General features: G+C 43.8%; 1 protein-coding gene across 3 annotated transcripts in view; it reads right to left on the bottom strand.

Annotated features, from left to right (window-relative positions):
• LOC145353174 (runt-related transcription factor 1-like) overlaps positions 1-13,239 on the bottom strand; it is a 62,623-nt gene that overhangs the window by 6,173 nt on the left and 43,211 nt on the right. For all 3 annotated transcript variants that reach the window (XM_080203641.1, XM_080203642.1, XM_080203643.1), the window contains one exon: positions 1,721-1,882. In XM_080203641.1, coding sequence (XP_080059767.1) covers positions 1,721-1,882 — 162 coding nt within the window. The remainder of the gene's footprint in view (positions 1-1,720; positions 1,883-13,239) is intronic.

Below are 13,239 nucleotides of genomic sequence, written 5' to 3'. Positions count from 1 at the left end.
GTGCAGGGTGAGGGAATGAAGGAAGAATCATAGCCACAGAAACCAGGGGAAAGGATAAGAGGTGCTAGTGGCAGCCCATAGAGAGAAAACCCACCTGGTTCACTAACGTCTTTTAGGGAAGGAAATCTGCCACCCTTACCTGGACTGGCCTTCATATGACACCAGAGTCATAGTAATGTGGTTGACTCTCAACTGCCCTCAGGGATGGTGCGTTGAATGCTGACAAAGCCAACATCCCATGAACCAATAATAAAAAATAAACAAAACTTTGTTCACAGTGCTGGCTTGGATTGTGCTCTTTTGAAATGGATCCGCACAGTGCAATTGTCTTGAGGCTCGACTGCAATCACCTTGCACACATCGACGTGGCCTGCATAGGTTTTACCTGTGCTCAAGTGTTTAGACGCCCTGAGGAACTGGAGGTTGTTTTTCAAGCAGCCAGTTGGACTGTGACTCAGATCGATGTGATCTACTGCAACCTTGCTTTTTGGCAGGAAGATGAAAAAACATTTTTTTTCCACAGGTGACAAGTCCTGTCTGACAGACAAGGTGTGGCGGCTTTGTGGGAGCAACCAGACTGCTTAAAACAGACACAGTGAACTGAGCCAAACTATGACTTCCTCAACAGTGTCTGGCAGACAGTTGTGGGCTTCAATGTAGGCTTTATCTGAGCTTTTTTTTTACCGACAATTGGAAATAAGAGTGAGGATTATATTAAATTAAAGTATCTCCTGTTGGACTGCACAAAGTCTCAGCTATCAAAATTTATTTCTCCTTGGGTAAAGCCCTATTCTTGTGTTTCCTGTCTCATATTTCACAGAATGAACCTGCTGTGTCCTCTCATCAGTAAGTTAAGTTTATTTATTAGTGTATTTATTAATGTCAAAAGTAGGCTTACATTCACACCGCAATGAAGTTACTGTAAAATCCCCTAGCCGCCACATCCAAGTTCCTGTGCGGGTACAATGAAGGAGAATTTAACATGGCAACTGCATCTAACCAGCATGTTATTTGGACTGTGGGAGAAAACTGAAGCATCCAGAGGAACCCCACACAGACATGGGGAGAACGTGCAGACTCCGCACAGACAGTAATCCAAGCCGGCAACTGAACCCGGCTCCCCCTCGCGCTGTGAGGCAGCACTGCCAGCCACTTGTCACCGCTGCTCTAGCAATGCATGAAGTACCCCTGCACATAAAAATGCCTGTCTTACTCCAACATTTCAGCATCCTGATAAATATGGCACATTCTCAGAGATCTCACCGCTTAAATTAGCATGGCCCTGTTATTTTGTTCATAGATTGTCAATTAACGAGGAGAAAAAAAAGAGAAGCTTTCTCATTTCCTCATTATGGTGAATTTCACTTGCCTTTAATTACTTATTTATCAAATTCTGTTTCAGATTTAATGACTACTCTGAGGTCTTTTAAATTTAGTTTATTATTAAGGTACTAATTTGCTTTAATGAGCTGCAGCATAAATATTGTACTAAGTATGTATTGAAATATGTCATGATGATCAGAGCTCATTAGGCTACTAAGCGCAGGTACTTTATAAGTAACTGCAAACATATAATTTGGTTTATATGAGCCAATATCAGTCTGATTTAATATGTGACCTGTACTACTCGCAGTGACCTCATGGGGGCAACCTTGCCCAATATATTTGCCATTCCCACCAATGACAGATCTGGCTTCATCTCTGAAGACTTGCTGCTCACCTGAAAGCCTGCTGGAAATTTCCGCCGTGATTGCCGGCATCCCACTCGCTCGCCCGGGCGAGATGGGTGTTGCAGGGTGAACAGACGGCGTGGAGATCTGCCCCAGATAGGGGTACGACTGGTCGTAGGTCCATGGCGGAGAAGGTTGTACATGCCTGGTATCTGTGAAGAGATGGAGGGCGTGGGTCAAAAATTTTTACAACTGTTTAATTTATTTAGTGCTGGCACAAATAGGCTTAGATTAACACTGCATTGAAGTTCCTGTGAAAATCTCCTAGTCACCTCACTCCAGCACCTGTTCAGGTACACTGAGGTAGAATTTAGCATGACCAATGCACCTAACCACACATCTTTCAGACTATGAGAGGAAACCCACCCAGACACAGGGAGAACTCTGTACAGACAGTGACCCAGGCCAGGAATCGAACTCTCGCCCTTGGCACTGTGAGACAACAGTGCTAACAACTGTGCCATCCTGGAACCACTGCAAGGAGCCTTGTAGAAAGACAAAAGGACAACATCTACTTGAACTACACCGACAGAATAGCAGCAACTATCGTGAATTTGATGTCTGAAATTCGACCTGAGGAAAGGCTTGTTGCCTGTGTTATTTTTAGAAGTTATGTGTAGTACATCTTTCATTAAACATGGTTTCCTGGTCACTGCAGTTTATTCAACGTTAAGGAGCACCTGCATGAGCTGAACTGCATTAATTCCACTGCAGGATTCTGGCAAATTCTGTAGCACACTGATTAGATCTATTTATCCCAGCCAGAACCAGGACTAGATATTAATAGGAGCCAGCTGAAATGAACCAAAGACGCTCTCAGCTTAACAAAGAGATGAAGAGTTGATGTGGTGTTATTGGAAAGTCACTCACAGAAATTAGAAAATGTGCAGTTTGTTTTCCAAACAGATTCACGAGTCATCCGTTTTCCAGCTTATACACACATGTCAGTGCGAGGCAGTCACAGAATCGCATGCGATGCTACATACATATGACTTGTACCTCGCCCCCTCAGTGTTGAGATTACCTATCTTTCTGGCTGTGGTCTTAAGGAACTAGTGGGGTGTGCATGGATACCATGAGAAAGGGATGCAGCCGCCCACAGCTCATTCTTACACAACTATCCCCTTCCCTCCCAGTGACCTTCCTGAAACTTTGGCAAACGTAGACATGAGGCCCCTATGTTAAAAAAAAGATTCCACCCTTGTCCAAAGCCCAATGAACTAAGGCTTTCTTTCATACAAAGTCACTTAATGAAGTTGAAAGCAAAATACTGTGGATGCTGGAATCTGAAGCAAAAGCAGAAAATCTCAGCAGGTCTGACAGCATCTGTGGAGAGGGAATAGAGCCAAGGGTTCGAGCATGAATGGTTTTCCAGGCTCAAAGGCGTAGTTCTATTATCACAGATTCATAGAATCCTTACAGTCCAAAAGGATGTCATCCAGCCTATCGAGCCTGCACTGACAACAATCCCGCCCAGGCCCTATCTTCGTAACCCCACATATTTACCCTCCTAATGCACCTGAGACGTAAGGGGCAACTAAGCATGGCCAATCTACCTAACCCGCACATCTTTGGACATAGTCTCACTTAGTGAAGTTCTCAGTTTACTCAAGTGAGGGTTGTCAGGGCTGTCAATGATTTCCACTCTTGTCAGTCTACTGTGGATTCAAATTTAGAGCTGAAAGGCTAGATCCCATGGTGTGATCTGTGGGATATTGTAGTCATGGACTGATGGTGTTCCCATACTGAACTTGTATCGCCTCAGATGAAATGGTTGCTTTGATGATTGGATGTTATTGTGCGCATGCATTACCCATCCGACATATTCTATGAGGTCAGTGAAGAACAAAAATCAATACCATTGCAAAAGATCAATTTAATGATAGATGCTGCACTATTGATAAAAATAGCTGAGAGATCTGGCAACTTTATGTCACTGAGGCAAATGTGTCTAAAAACAGGCAGCGGCTAATGTTAAGCCTTGGGGCCTCACTGTCAAAGTAGAAGTGAGCTGCAGGCATCAAATGGGGCATCCGCCAAGTGCTCATCAGGAAGGAAGTCAGAATGTGGCTCCTGTAATTTTCTCAAAGGAGATTAGGAGAGTTAGAATCAGTTAGAGCCATAGAACCCTACAGTGCAGAAAGAGGCCCTTTGGCCCATCGAGTCTGCACCGAACACCATCCCTCCCAGGCCCTACCCCCATATCCCTACATATTATACCCACTAATCCCTCTAACCTACGCATCCCTGGATACTAAGGGGCAATTTCTTAGCATGGCCAATCAACCTAACCCGCACATCTTTGGACTGTGGGGGGAAACTGGAGCACCCGGAGGAAACCCACGCAGACACGAGGAGAATGTGCAAACTCCACACAGAGGGTTGTGAATGGGAGGGGATGGCTGCAGGGGGTGGGGGGGGGGTGTGGGGGGGCGGCGGTGGGGGTGGGATGGCGGCAGAGTAGGTGTGGACGGGGACAGTACTGGGGAAGTGGTCTCTCAAAGTGAGTGTGAACTGCACTTTCAGGGCGGGATTTTCTATCTGCATTCGCCCCAAAACTGGAAAATCCTGCCTAAGGTCAGCGGGCCTTTATATAGTCCACCCCCAGCCCGCTATAATTCCCACGACAGGCAGGGTGGGAAATTCCGCGCTCAGTGTAAATTGTTCACACGGTAAATGCAGGATGTAGTACATTCTAATCGATCCCTTACCACAATTCACAACGGCAATATAAACTGAACCCTGTTATAGAATAAATGATATACTCATCTAAGCAAATAATACTGAACATTTTAAAGTCAACAATTGTTACCAAAATAATTTGCTCTGGGCTAAAAAAAAACCTTGTAACCAGATGCAGCATAGAAAACATTCTTTCTGATTGTATCACAGCTTGGTATGGCTCCTGCTCTGCCCAAGACCACAAGAAACTACAAAGGTCATGAATGTAGCCCAATCCATCATGCAAACCAGCCTTCCATCCACTGACTCTGTCTACAATTTCCTCTGCCTCGGCAAAGCAGCCAGCATAATTAAGGACCCCACACACCCCGGACATTCTCTCTTCCACCTTCTTCCAGCGGGAAAAAGATACAAAAGTCTGAGGTCATGTACCAACCGACTCAAAAGCAGCTTCTTCCTTGCTGCTGTCAGGCTTTTGAATGGACCTGGCCTTGCATTAAGTTGATCTTTTTCTACACCCTAGCCATAACTGTAACACTACTCTCCTTTCCTTCTCTATGAATGATATGCTTTCTCTGCAGAGTGTGCAAGAAACAATACTTTTCACTGTATGTTAATACATGTGGCAATAATAAATCAAATCAAATCAAATAATCCAATGAAATGTCACATTTCGTGTGGAATTTTCTCATTTTTGAGACCAAGTGGCAAGCACTAGTGGTGCCTGTACTGCTGACCAGAATGGCAGGATCCCACACTAGATACCGTGCTTGGAACCCCATTCACCCCATTCCAATGGGATGAACGAGTACACTATCAGGGGCAGGAGTCTTCGTAGTGTTGAAGAGCAGAAGGATCTTGGGGTCCGGGTCCACAGGACTCTTAAATCGGCCTCGCAGGTGGAGGATGTGGTCAGGAAGGCGTATGGTGTACTGGCCTTCATTAATCGAGGGATTGAGTTTAGGAATTGAGAGGTAATGCTGCAACTTTATAAGACCCTTGTCAGGCCTCATTTGGAGTACTGTGCGCAGTTCTGGTCGCCTCACTATAGGAAGGACGTAGAAGCATTGAAAGGGTACAGAGGAGATTTACAAGGATGTTGCCTGGACTGGGAGGCATGCCTTATGAGGTTAGGTTGAGGGAGCTGGGACTCTTTTCCCTGGAGAGGCGTAGGTTGAGAGGCGACCTGATAGAAGTTTATAAAATGTTGAGGGGAATAGATAGGGTGGATTCTCAGAGGCTATTTCCCCGGGTTGAAATGGTCGCTACGAGAGGACACAGATTTAAGGTGCGGGGAGGAAAGTACAGAAGTGATGTTAGGGGTAAGTTTTTCACTCAGAGGGTGGTGAGTGAATGGAATCGGCTGCCGTCAGTGGTGGTGGAGGCGAACTCGCTGGGGTCTTTTAAAAGACTTCTGGATGAGTATATGGGATTTAATGGGATTGGGGGTTATAGATAGGTCTATAGATTGGTAGGTGTTGATGTGATCGGCACAACTCGTGGGCCGAAGGGCCTGTTTGTGCTGTAGTATTCTATGTTCAATGTTCATTATGTACAAGAGAGTTCCTGATTCATCCACCCACCCTCAGCTGACAGGTTTGAAGATCCCGGCACTTTATTTAAATACCAGTCCAGTACATTCATGTCACACTCTCTAGCCCACCTGCCTTCACCAGATCATGCTGCTGAAGTTGGTACATGTGCAGTTAAGTGTGGACATCCAGAAGTTACTAGCAGTGACTCTGCCCTTCCCTAGAGGATGCGCTCTGGATCTCTGGTCCTTTGGACTGCAATCAGTTAGAAATCACTGAACCAAACAGAACTTCCTCTCTTAAGCTACGTAAAAACCCTTGAAATAGTTGTGCCTCATCAAATCCAATGTAACTGGGATTTTAACAGCGTACTGTGTTCACAGTTACAGGCACACAAGGCAGAATTTTACCAGCACTTCTGCCCAAGGCCAATGGAGAATGCTGTTCTCTGAGCCTTGTTGGCACCCGGAAGTGGGGTGTGCCGGTAAAATTCCGGCCGCAGTCTCTGAAAAGTTATTGAATGGTAATTTGTTCCATTATGATAAGACATTGCACATATTTTGAAAATAACATTGTTGAAGATATTTAGCTTCCGCCTTCATCTCAATTGTATGCCCCAATCATTTATTTCACTATCTATAAAATTATAAATGAAAAGGTAAGGGAGTGCAGTGGCTTTTACTTCCTGATTTGCTGTCTGTTTGAATACTTCAATATGATTGGCTACCTATCTGCTGTGGAGAAGGCTGTGGAGGCCAGGTTATTGAGTATATTTAGGACAGAGGGGTAAGGGAGTCAAAGGTTACAGGGAAAAAGCGGGAGAATGGGGGTGAGAAACTTATCAGCCATGATTGAGTGGCGGAACAGACTCAATGGGCCAAATAGCCTAATTCCGCTCCTATATCTTATGGTCTTCTGGTCTTATTTGGGCCAAAGTCTGGCAGGCCAGCCTATGCCTCACCTATCTTAGCATATGAATGCAGAGGGTCAGGGTGGCCTGAGCGTCAATGGAAAGGCCAACTGAGGAATTTTAACCCCCCACACCCTCCATGCTTCACTTGCAAATCACCGTCAAGGGAATATAAAATTCTGCCCATGGTTTCAGGTGAGTGGGGAAAGTATACATTATGATAATTACACTTGAGTAGATCAACTGGATAGATGTAGAGTCTTCAGTTGTCCAGCACTGTTCACTTCTGTCATAGTATGGTTGGGACCTTTGTAAGCAGAAAGACTCACAATCAGAATCTCTGAGGCCCCATCAATTTGGGCCAACAAATAAGTTGGTCTGCAAACTGTCCCTTATTTTCCTACCGTTATGACTGGCTTTAGGGTCTGTTAGGCATGATGTCAACTAGAAAACCCTGATAAATCTATCTAGCCCTGGGCTCAAGTGAGAAATGGGCAGAGGTGTACACATAATTAGATCAAAATTAAAATTTGAAAGATCAAAATGAAGATGTTTTCTTTTGAAGCAAGTCAGTGTGCGTTGCAGACACTGTGTGGGTGATGGCATTGCTGCTGATCGCCTTCTGGCGCCATCAATTTTCAAGGATGCAATCTCCAATAAATATGAAAAATATTTTATCATAATTTGTGGTTAACATTCTTTTGACACTCATTAACCAACATCCACATTTTAATGAGGGTGTAGTAATCTCGAAGGATTATTTGGAAATAGCAACGACAATGCTAAATCATTGCTTCAGGCACAGACAAGATTATGACTGACTTTTTGATAGTAATGGAAGAATATTATCTGTGCCTTCATTTGTTGGGAAAGTGTTACCTGGAAGGCTTACCTGGAATTACCTGGAAGGCTTGTTGTCTGGGTAATATAAAATATTACATTTACGTATCACATCTCACAGAAACCTTTTAAAGTGTTTCATATACAATAGACTACTTTCAATACAGCAACTGTTGGCAGCCATTTTGCACATAATAGTCCACAAGTGGGGTCAGAGAGTCATTGAAGTTTTCACCTTGGAAACAGGACCTTCGGCCTTACTTGTCCATGCCACCCAATCTTTACCTAAACTCGTGCCAATTGCCTGCATTTGGCCCACATCGCTCTATATCCATCTTACCCATGTAACTGTCTAAATGCTTTTTAAAAGACAAAATTGTACCCACCTCTACTACTGCCTCTGACAACTCATTCCAGACACTCACCACCCTCTGAGTGAGTACAGTATGAATAAACAATGACAAACTATCTATTTCTAGGGGCTAAGAAAGGATGTTGACTAAAATTAGGAAGAGGGTTCAGGACATTTACAAATAAGGATTGATGGCACCAATACAATAGTTGTACGCTCGTAGATTTTCTTCATATCCAAGTTTAATCTTTTCAATGCATGGATCACTTCACCACAACAACCTTTTCCATATTTTTTTGTAATTCATTTATAAGATGTGGATATTGCTGGCTGGGCGCAGCATTTGTTGCCCATCCCTAACAGCCCTCCATTTCATAGGGCATTTGAGAGTCAACCACTTGGTGTGGGTTTGGAGTCACATGTAGGTCAGACTGGGTAAGGACAGCAGATTTCCTTCCCTAAAGGACATTAGGGAACCAGATCGGTTTTTCCAACAATCAACAATGGTTTCATTAGACTTCTGATTCCAGGTTTTTATTGAATTCAAAGTTCAACATCTGCCGTGGTGGGATTTGAACACGGATCCCTGGACTTGTCCTGAGTCTCTGGATTACTAGTCCAGCGATAATACCACTATACCACCACCCCCATCTTTAAAATGAGACATTAAACCAAGACCTTGCCTATCTGCTCAGATGAGTGTAAAAGATCCCATGCTACTATTCAAAAGAAAGGACAATGGAGTTATCGCAATGCTTTGGTCAATCATTTATCTCTCAACTGACATCAGCAAAACAGATTAGTTGGTCAACTTGTCTCATTGAAAATTGATCATAGGTATAATGGGTTGGATAAGGTTGATTTATGTGGCATATTGAAGGGAATCGCAGGATAGGCGGGGATGATGATCTGTGTCAATAAATCAATGAATGAAGGGGCAACTGAATCTCATTGTTGTTTGTGGCACCTTTCTGCATGCAAATTGGTCGCTACAGTTGGTCTACATCACAACAGTAGCTGTTTCTTAGGGGTAATGTGACAGCTGAAAAGCCACTGGGATATCCTGGGGATGTGTGAGGAGCTAAATTAAAGCCAACTTATTCTTAAGTGACTCATAACAGTGACCAAGAATTAGATTTAAAGCTTCATTTGGAGTCCAACTACAAAAGATTGTGAATGCAGCTCAATCCATTACTCAAACCAGCCTCCCATCCATTGACTCTGTCTACACTTCCCACTGTCTCAGCATAATTAAGGACCCCATGCAGTCTGGACATTCTCTCTTCCACCTTCTTCCGTCTGGAAAGAGATACAAAAGTCTGACGTCACGTACCAACCGACTCAAGAACAGCTTCTGCCATCAGAGTTTTGAATGGACCTACCTTGCATTAATTTGATCTTTCTCTACGCCCTAGCTATGACTGTAACACTATCACCTTTCCTTCTCTATGAATGGTATGCTTTGTCTGTATAGCAGGTAAGAAACAATATTTTCACTGTATGCTAATACATGTGACAATAATAAATCAAATCAAATCAATACTCAATAAAATCAGACCAAGTCCATGTTGTCAATGTAACTGTAAGAAGTCTCACAACATCAGCTTAAAGTTCAACAGGTTTGTTTGGAATCACAAGCCTTCAGAGTGCAACCTAATGAAGGGGCAGCGCTCCAAAAACCTGTGATTCCAAATAAGCCTCTTGAACTTCAACCTGGTGTTTCTTACTGTGCCCACCCCAGCCCAATGCCTGCATCTCAATGTCTATGTAAAAAACTGCCTTCCTGTTTTTTGCCAATTAACTTATGCCTTAAAATTATGCTGTGGGGCACACTTGTCTGAAGCCAGGTATTTTAGTGTAGTCATCAACCCAATTGAGCAAATAGGTGAAAACTCCCCTTAAAAGGAAGGAGTCAGAAATCTTAAGCAAGAACATTTAAGTTTTAAGCAACAGTAAAGTTAAAGTCTATTTATTAGTCACAAGTAAGGCTTACATTAACACTGCAGTGAAGTTACTGTGAAATTCTCCTAGTCGCCACACTCCAGCACCTGTTCGGGTACGCTGAGGGAGAATTTAGTATGGCCAATGCACCTAACCAGCACATCTTTCAGTCTATGAGAGGAAACTGGAGCACCCGGCGGAAAGTCACGCAGACGCATGGAGAATGTGCAAACTCCACACAGACAGTAACCCAAGCTGGGAATCAAACCCAGGTGCCTGACGCTGTGAAGCACCAGTGCTACCCACTGTGCCGCCATGCCAAATCAATCTTGGACCCAAAATGTATGTGGTGTAAAGTTACAGAATATCTTTGTCTTTCTTGAGCACACATAGACCACACTCTCCAAATGAATAGTCTCACACCTTAGAGATAGCTCTGCAAACACTGAAAGATTGATTGGTATTGAACCATCCTGCCAACCGCACTCGGAGTGGCATGTTGTGTAACAAAGGAACAGCAGCAGGCTGTTCAGCTCCTTGAGCCATTTAATTATACTGTGGCTGATCTGCACTTGCCGGATGTTGGTACACCATAAACAGATCCTGTGGATGGAAATAGTTGGATACATGTCCCGGATTCCTCACGTACTGGCTTCCCACTCAGAACAATCTCATGGTGAGGTGACGCTGAGGAGTTCTGAAGCAATTCCCCTCGGGAAAGTAGAGTAAATTGGGTTGGTGACTCAACTTATCCTGGTTTGTATATACCAACTGGGTTAGCAGCGCTGTGATCATTCACTGCTACTCTGATCTGAAAATTGATGTGTGGCATACGAAGGACATTAGGGGTAGTGGTAACGTTACTGGGTTTGTAATCCAGAAACCCAGTATAATCCGCAGTATAGTCCTGTGTTCAAATCCCATCACGGCAGTGACAGAATTTAAATTGAGTTCATTTCATTTATTCATTTGTGGGACATAATCTTCGCTGGTTGGCCACCATTTATTGCCCTAGTTGCCCTTGGAGGGCAGTTGAGACATTGCTGTGGCTCTGGAGTCACATGTTGGCCAGACCAGGTAAGGACGGCACATTTCCTTCCCTAAAGGACATTAGTGAACTCAGTGGATTTTTCTGACAATTAACAATGTTTTCATGGTCATCAGTAGATTCTTAATTCCAGATTTTCTTTCACTGAATTCAAATTCCACTGTCTGCCGAACGATTCAGTTCATAAAATCTGAAATTGACAGCCAATCTCCGTAATGGTGACCATAAGTCGATCATCACTTGTTCAAAAAATACTTTTTTGTTCATTTTCAGGGAAGGAAATCTGCCACCCTTACCTAGTCTGGCCTACACGTGACTCTAGACCTACAGAAATGCAGTTTACTCTGAAACACCCTCTAAAATGGCCCATCAAGTCACTGAGTTTGTATGTTCTTCTGTGTCTGCATGGGTTTCCTCCAGGTGCTCTGGATTCCACCTGCAGTCCGAAAGATGTGCTGGTGAGGTGCATTAGCCATGCTAAATTCACCCTCAGTCAACCCGAACAAGCGTCCGAGTGTGGCAACTAGGGGATTTTCACAGTAACTTCATTGCAGCATAAATGTCAGCCTACTTGTGATTAATAAATAAATAAACTTAACAGTTCAAAGGCAATTAGGGATGGGCAACAATGCTGGACTTGCCTGTGATTCCCACATCCCATGAGGGTTATGCTGCTGTTACACTCTTAATTGATCTTTTTCAATGAAGGGAGGCATCTGCTATTTTGTATAGCACTCTCTGACTGTGTTAGCCACTGCTTTCACTGCCCTCTCTTTGCCACATTCTGTAACTCTGGGGAAATATGGTGAATTTTGGCTCTTAGTGCTTTGATCAAACATCTGAAGTGGTTTTTGAACTGCTGCAATTGGACGGCACTGGGGGAGCCCCAACACCCCACTAGCTTTTTAGGCACACTATGGTTTGGACAGCTCATCATTACTGACTGCGTCTAATTGAAAGCAGCTTATCAGGGAAGTGCAGCAAATGCCTTTGCTTATAATTGAGGGTAGGGGTTGAGGGGGGCTGCTGTTACATTATAACCAAAGTGCTGGTGAGTCAATGCAAGTGAAGTGAATTAAACTGCTAACTTCATACTGTTTGTAGCAGTGCCCTTGTGTTTTCTTCCAAGTGCCAGCCTGTCTCACGTCTAATGACACTCTGAATTTAACATGCACGCAAACTCGGAAACTTGCTGAGTGCTGCCAGCTTCCTGGTCTAAAGGGTGAGCTAACAGCACAAGGCTGCTTGTTTGCTGATCTTTTCGCAATTTTATTTCATTTCTTTTGCACAACTAAAAACTGCAGAAAATGTTACCTTTGTACTGTACATGAAAACAGCCTCGTGAAAGGAGTGCAGTTACAATGTGAGAAAATGATGCTTCGCCCATGACTCAAGTCAGGGAGTAGTACAGGTCACAGAGAGTAACACGGGTCACAGAGAGTAACACAGGTCACAGAGAGTAACACGGGTCACAGAGAGTAACACAGGTCACAGAGAGTAACACGGGTCACAGAGAGTAACACAGGTCACAGAGAGTAACACGAGTTATAGAGAGTAACACGGGTTACAGAGAGTAACATGAATCACAGAGAGTAACACAAGTCACAGAGAGTAATACAAGTCATAGAGAATAACATGATAGAGAGTAACATGAGTCACAGAGAGTGACACGAGTTACAGAGAGTAACACGGATCACAGAGAGTAACACGAGTCACAGAGAGTAACATAAGTTAGAGACAGTAATATGGATCACAGGGAGTAACACGAGTCACAGAGAGTAACATGAGTCATAGAGAGTAACACGAGTTATAGAGAGTAACACGGGTCACACAGAGTAACACTAGTCCTCAGGTTCAACTCCTACAGAGCTGATCTCAGCAGTGAGCTGGTGGGCGCTCTTAGTGTCACATTGGCTCATTTTGTAATGGTCCCATCTTTGAGTGAGAAGGACTTTGGCTTGAACCCCACTTCAGCGCGTCAGCGCATAACTTAAAATGGTCGCTAAAACAGGCCAAGATGTTGCTCCTGCTTTTCAGCTGGACTTAGAAAGATCCTGTGTCACAGTTGAAAGAAGAGCAGGAAGTTTTCTTGGTGTCCTGACCAACATTTCCCATCCCAAAAACAACCACACCAAGATAAAATTACACAGCTGGCAACTGTGTTTGCATACATAACAACAGTGACTATGCTTCAAAAGTAACTC

Source organism: Carcharhinus amblyrhynchos, chromosome 15 (genome assembly GCF_965287045.1).
Source record: "Carcharhinus amblyrhynchos chromosome 15, sCarAmb.v2.hapA, whole genome shotgun sequence".
NCBI classification, from domain to species: domain Eukaryota; kingdom Metazoa; phylum Chordata; class Chondrichthyes; order Carcharhiniformes; family Carcharhinidae; genus Carcharhinus; species Carcharhinus amblyrhynchos.
The sequence above is the reverse complement of the archived record's forward strand: the minus strand, read 5'-3'. Positions and strand labels throughout refer to the sequence as shown.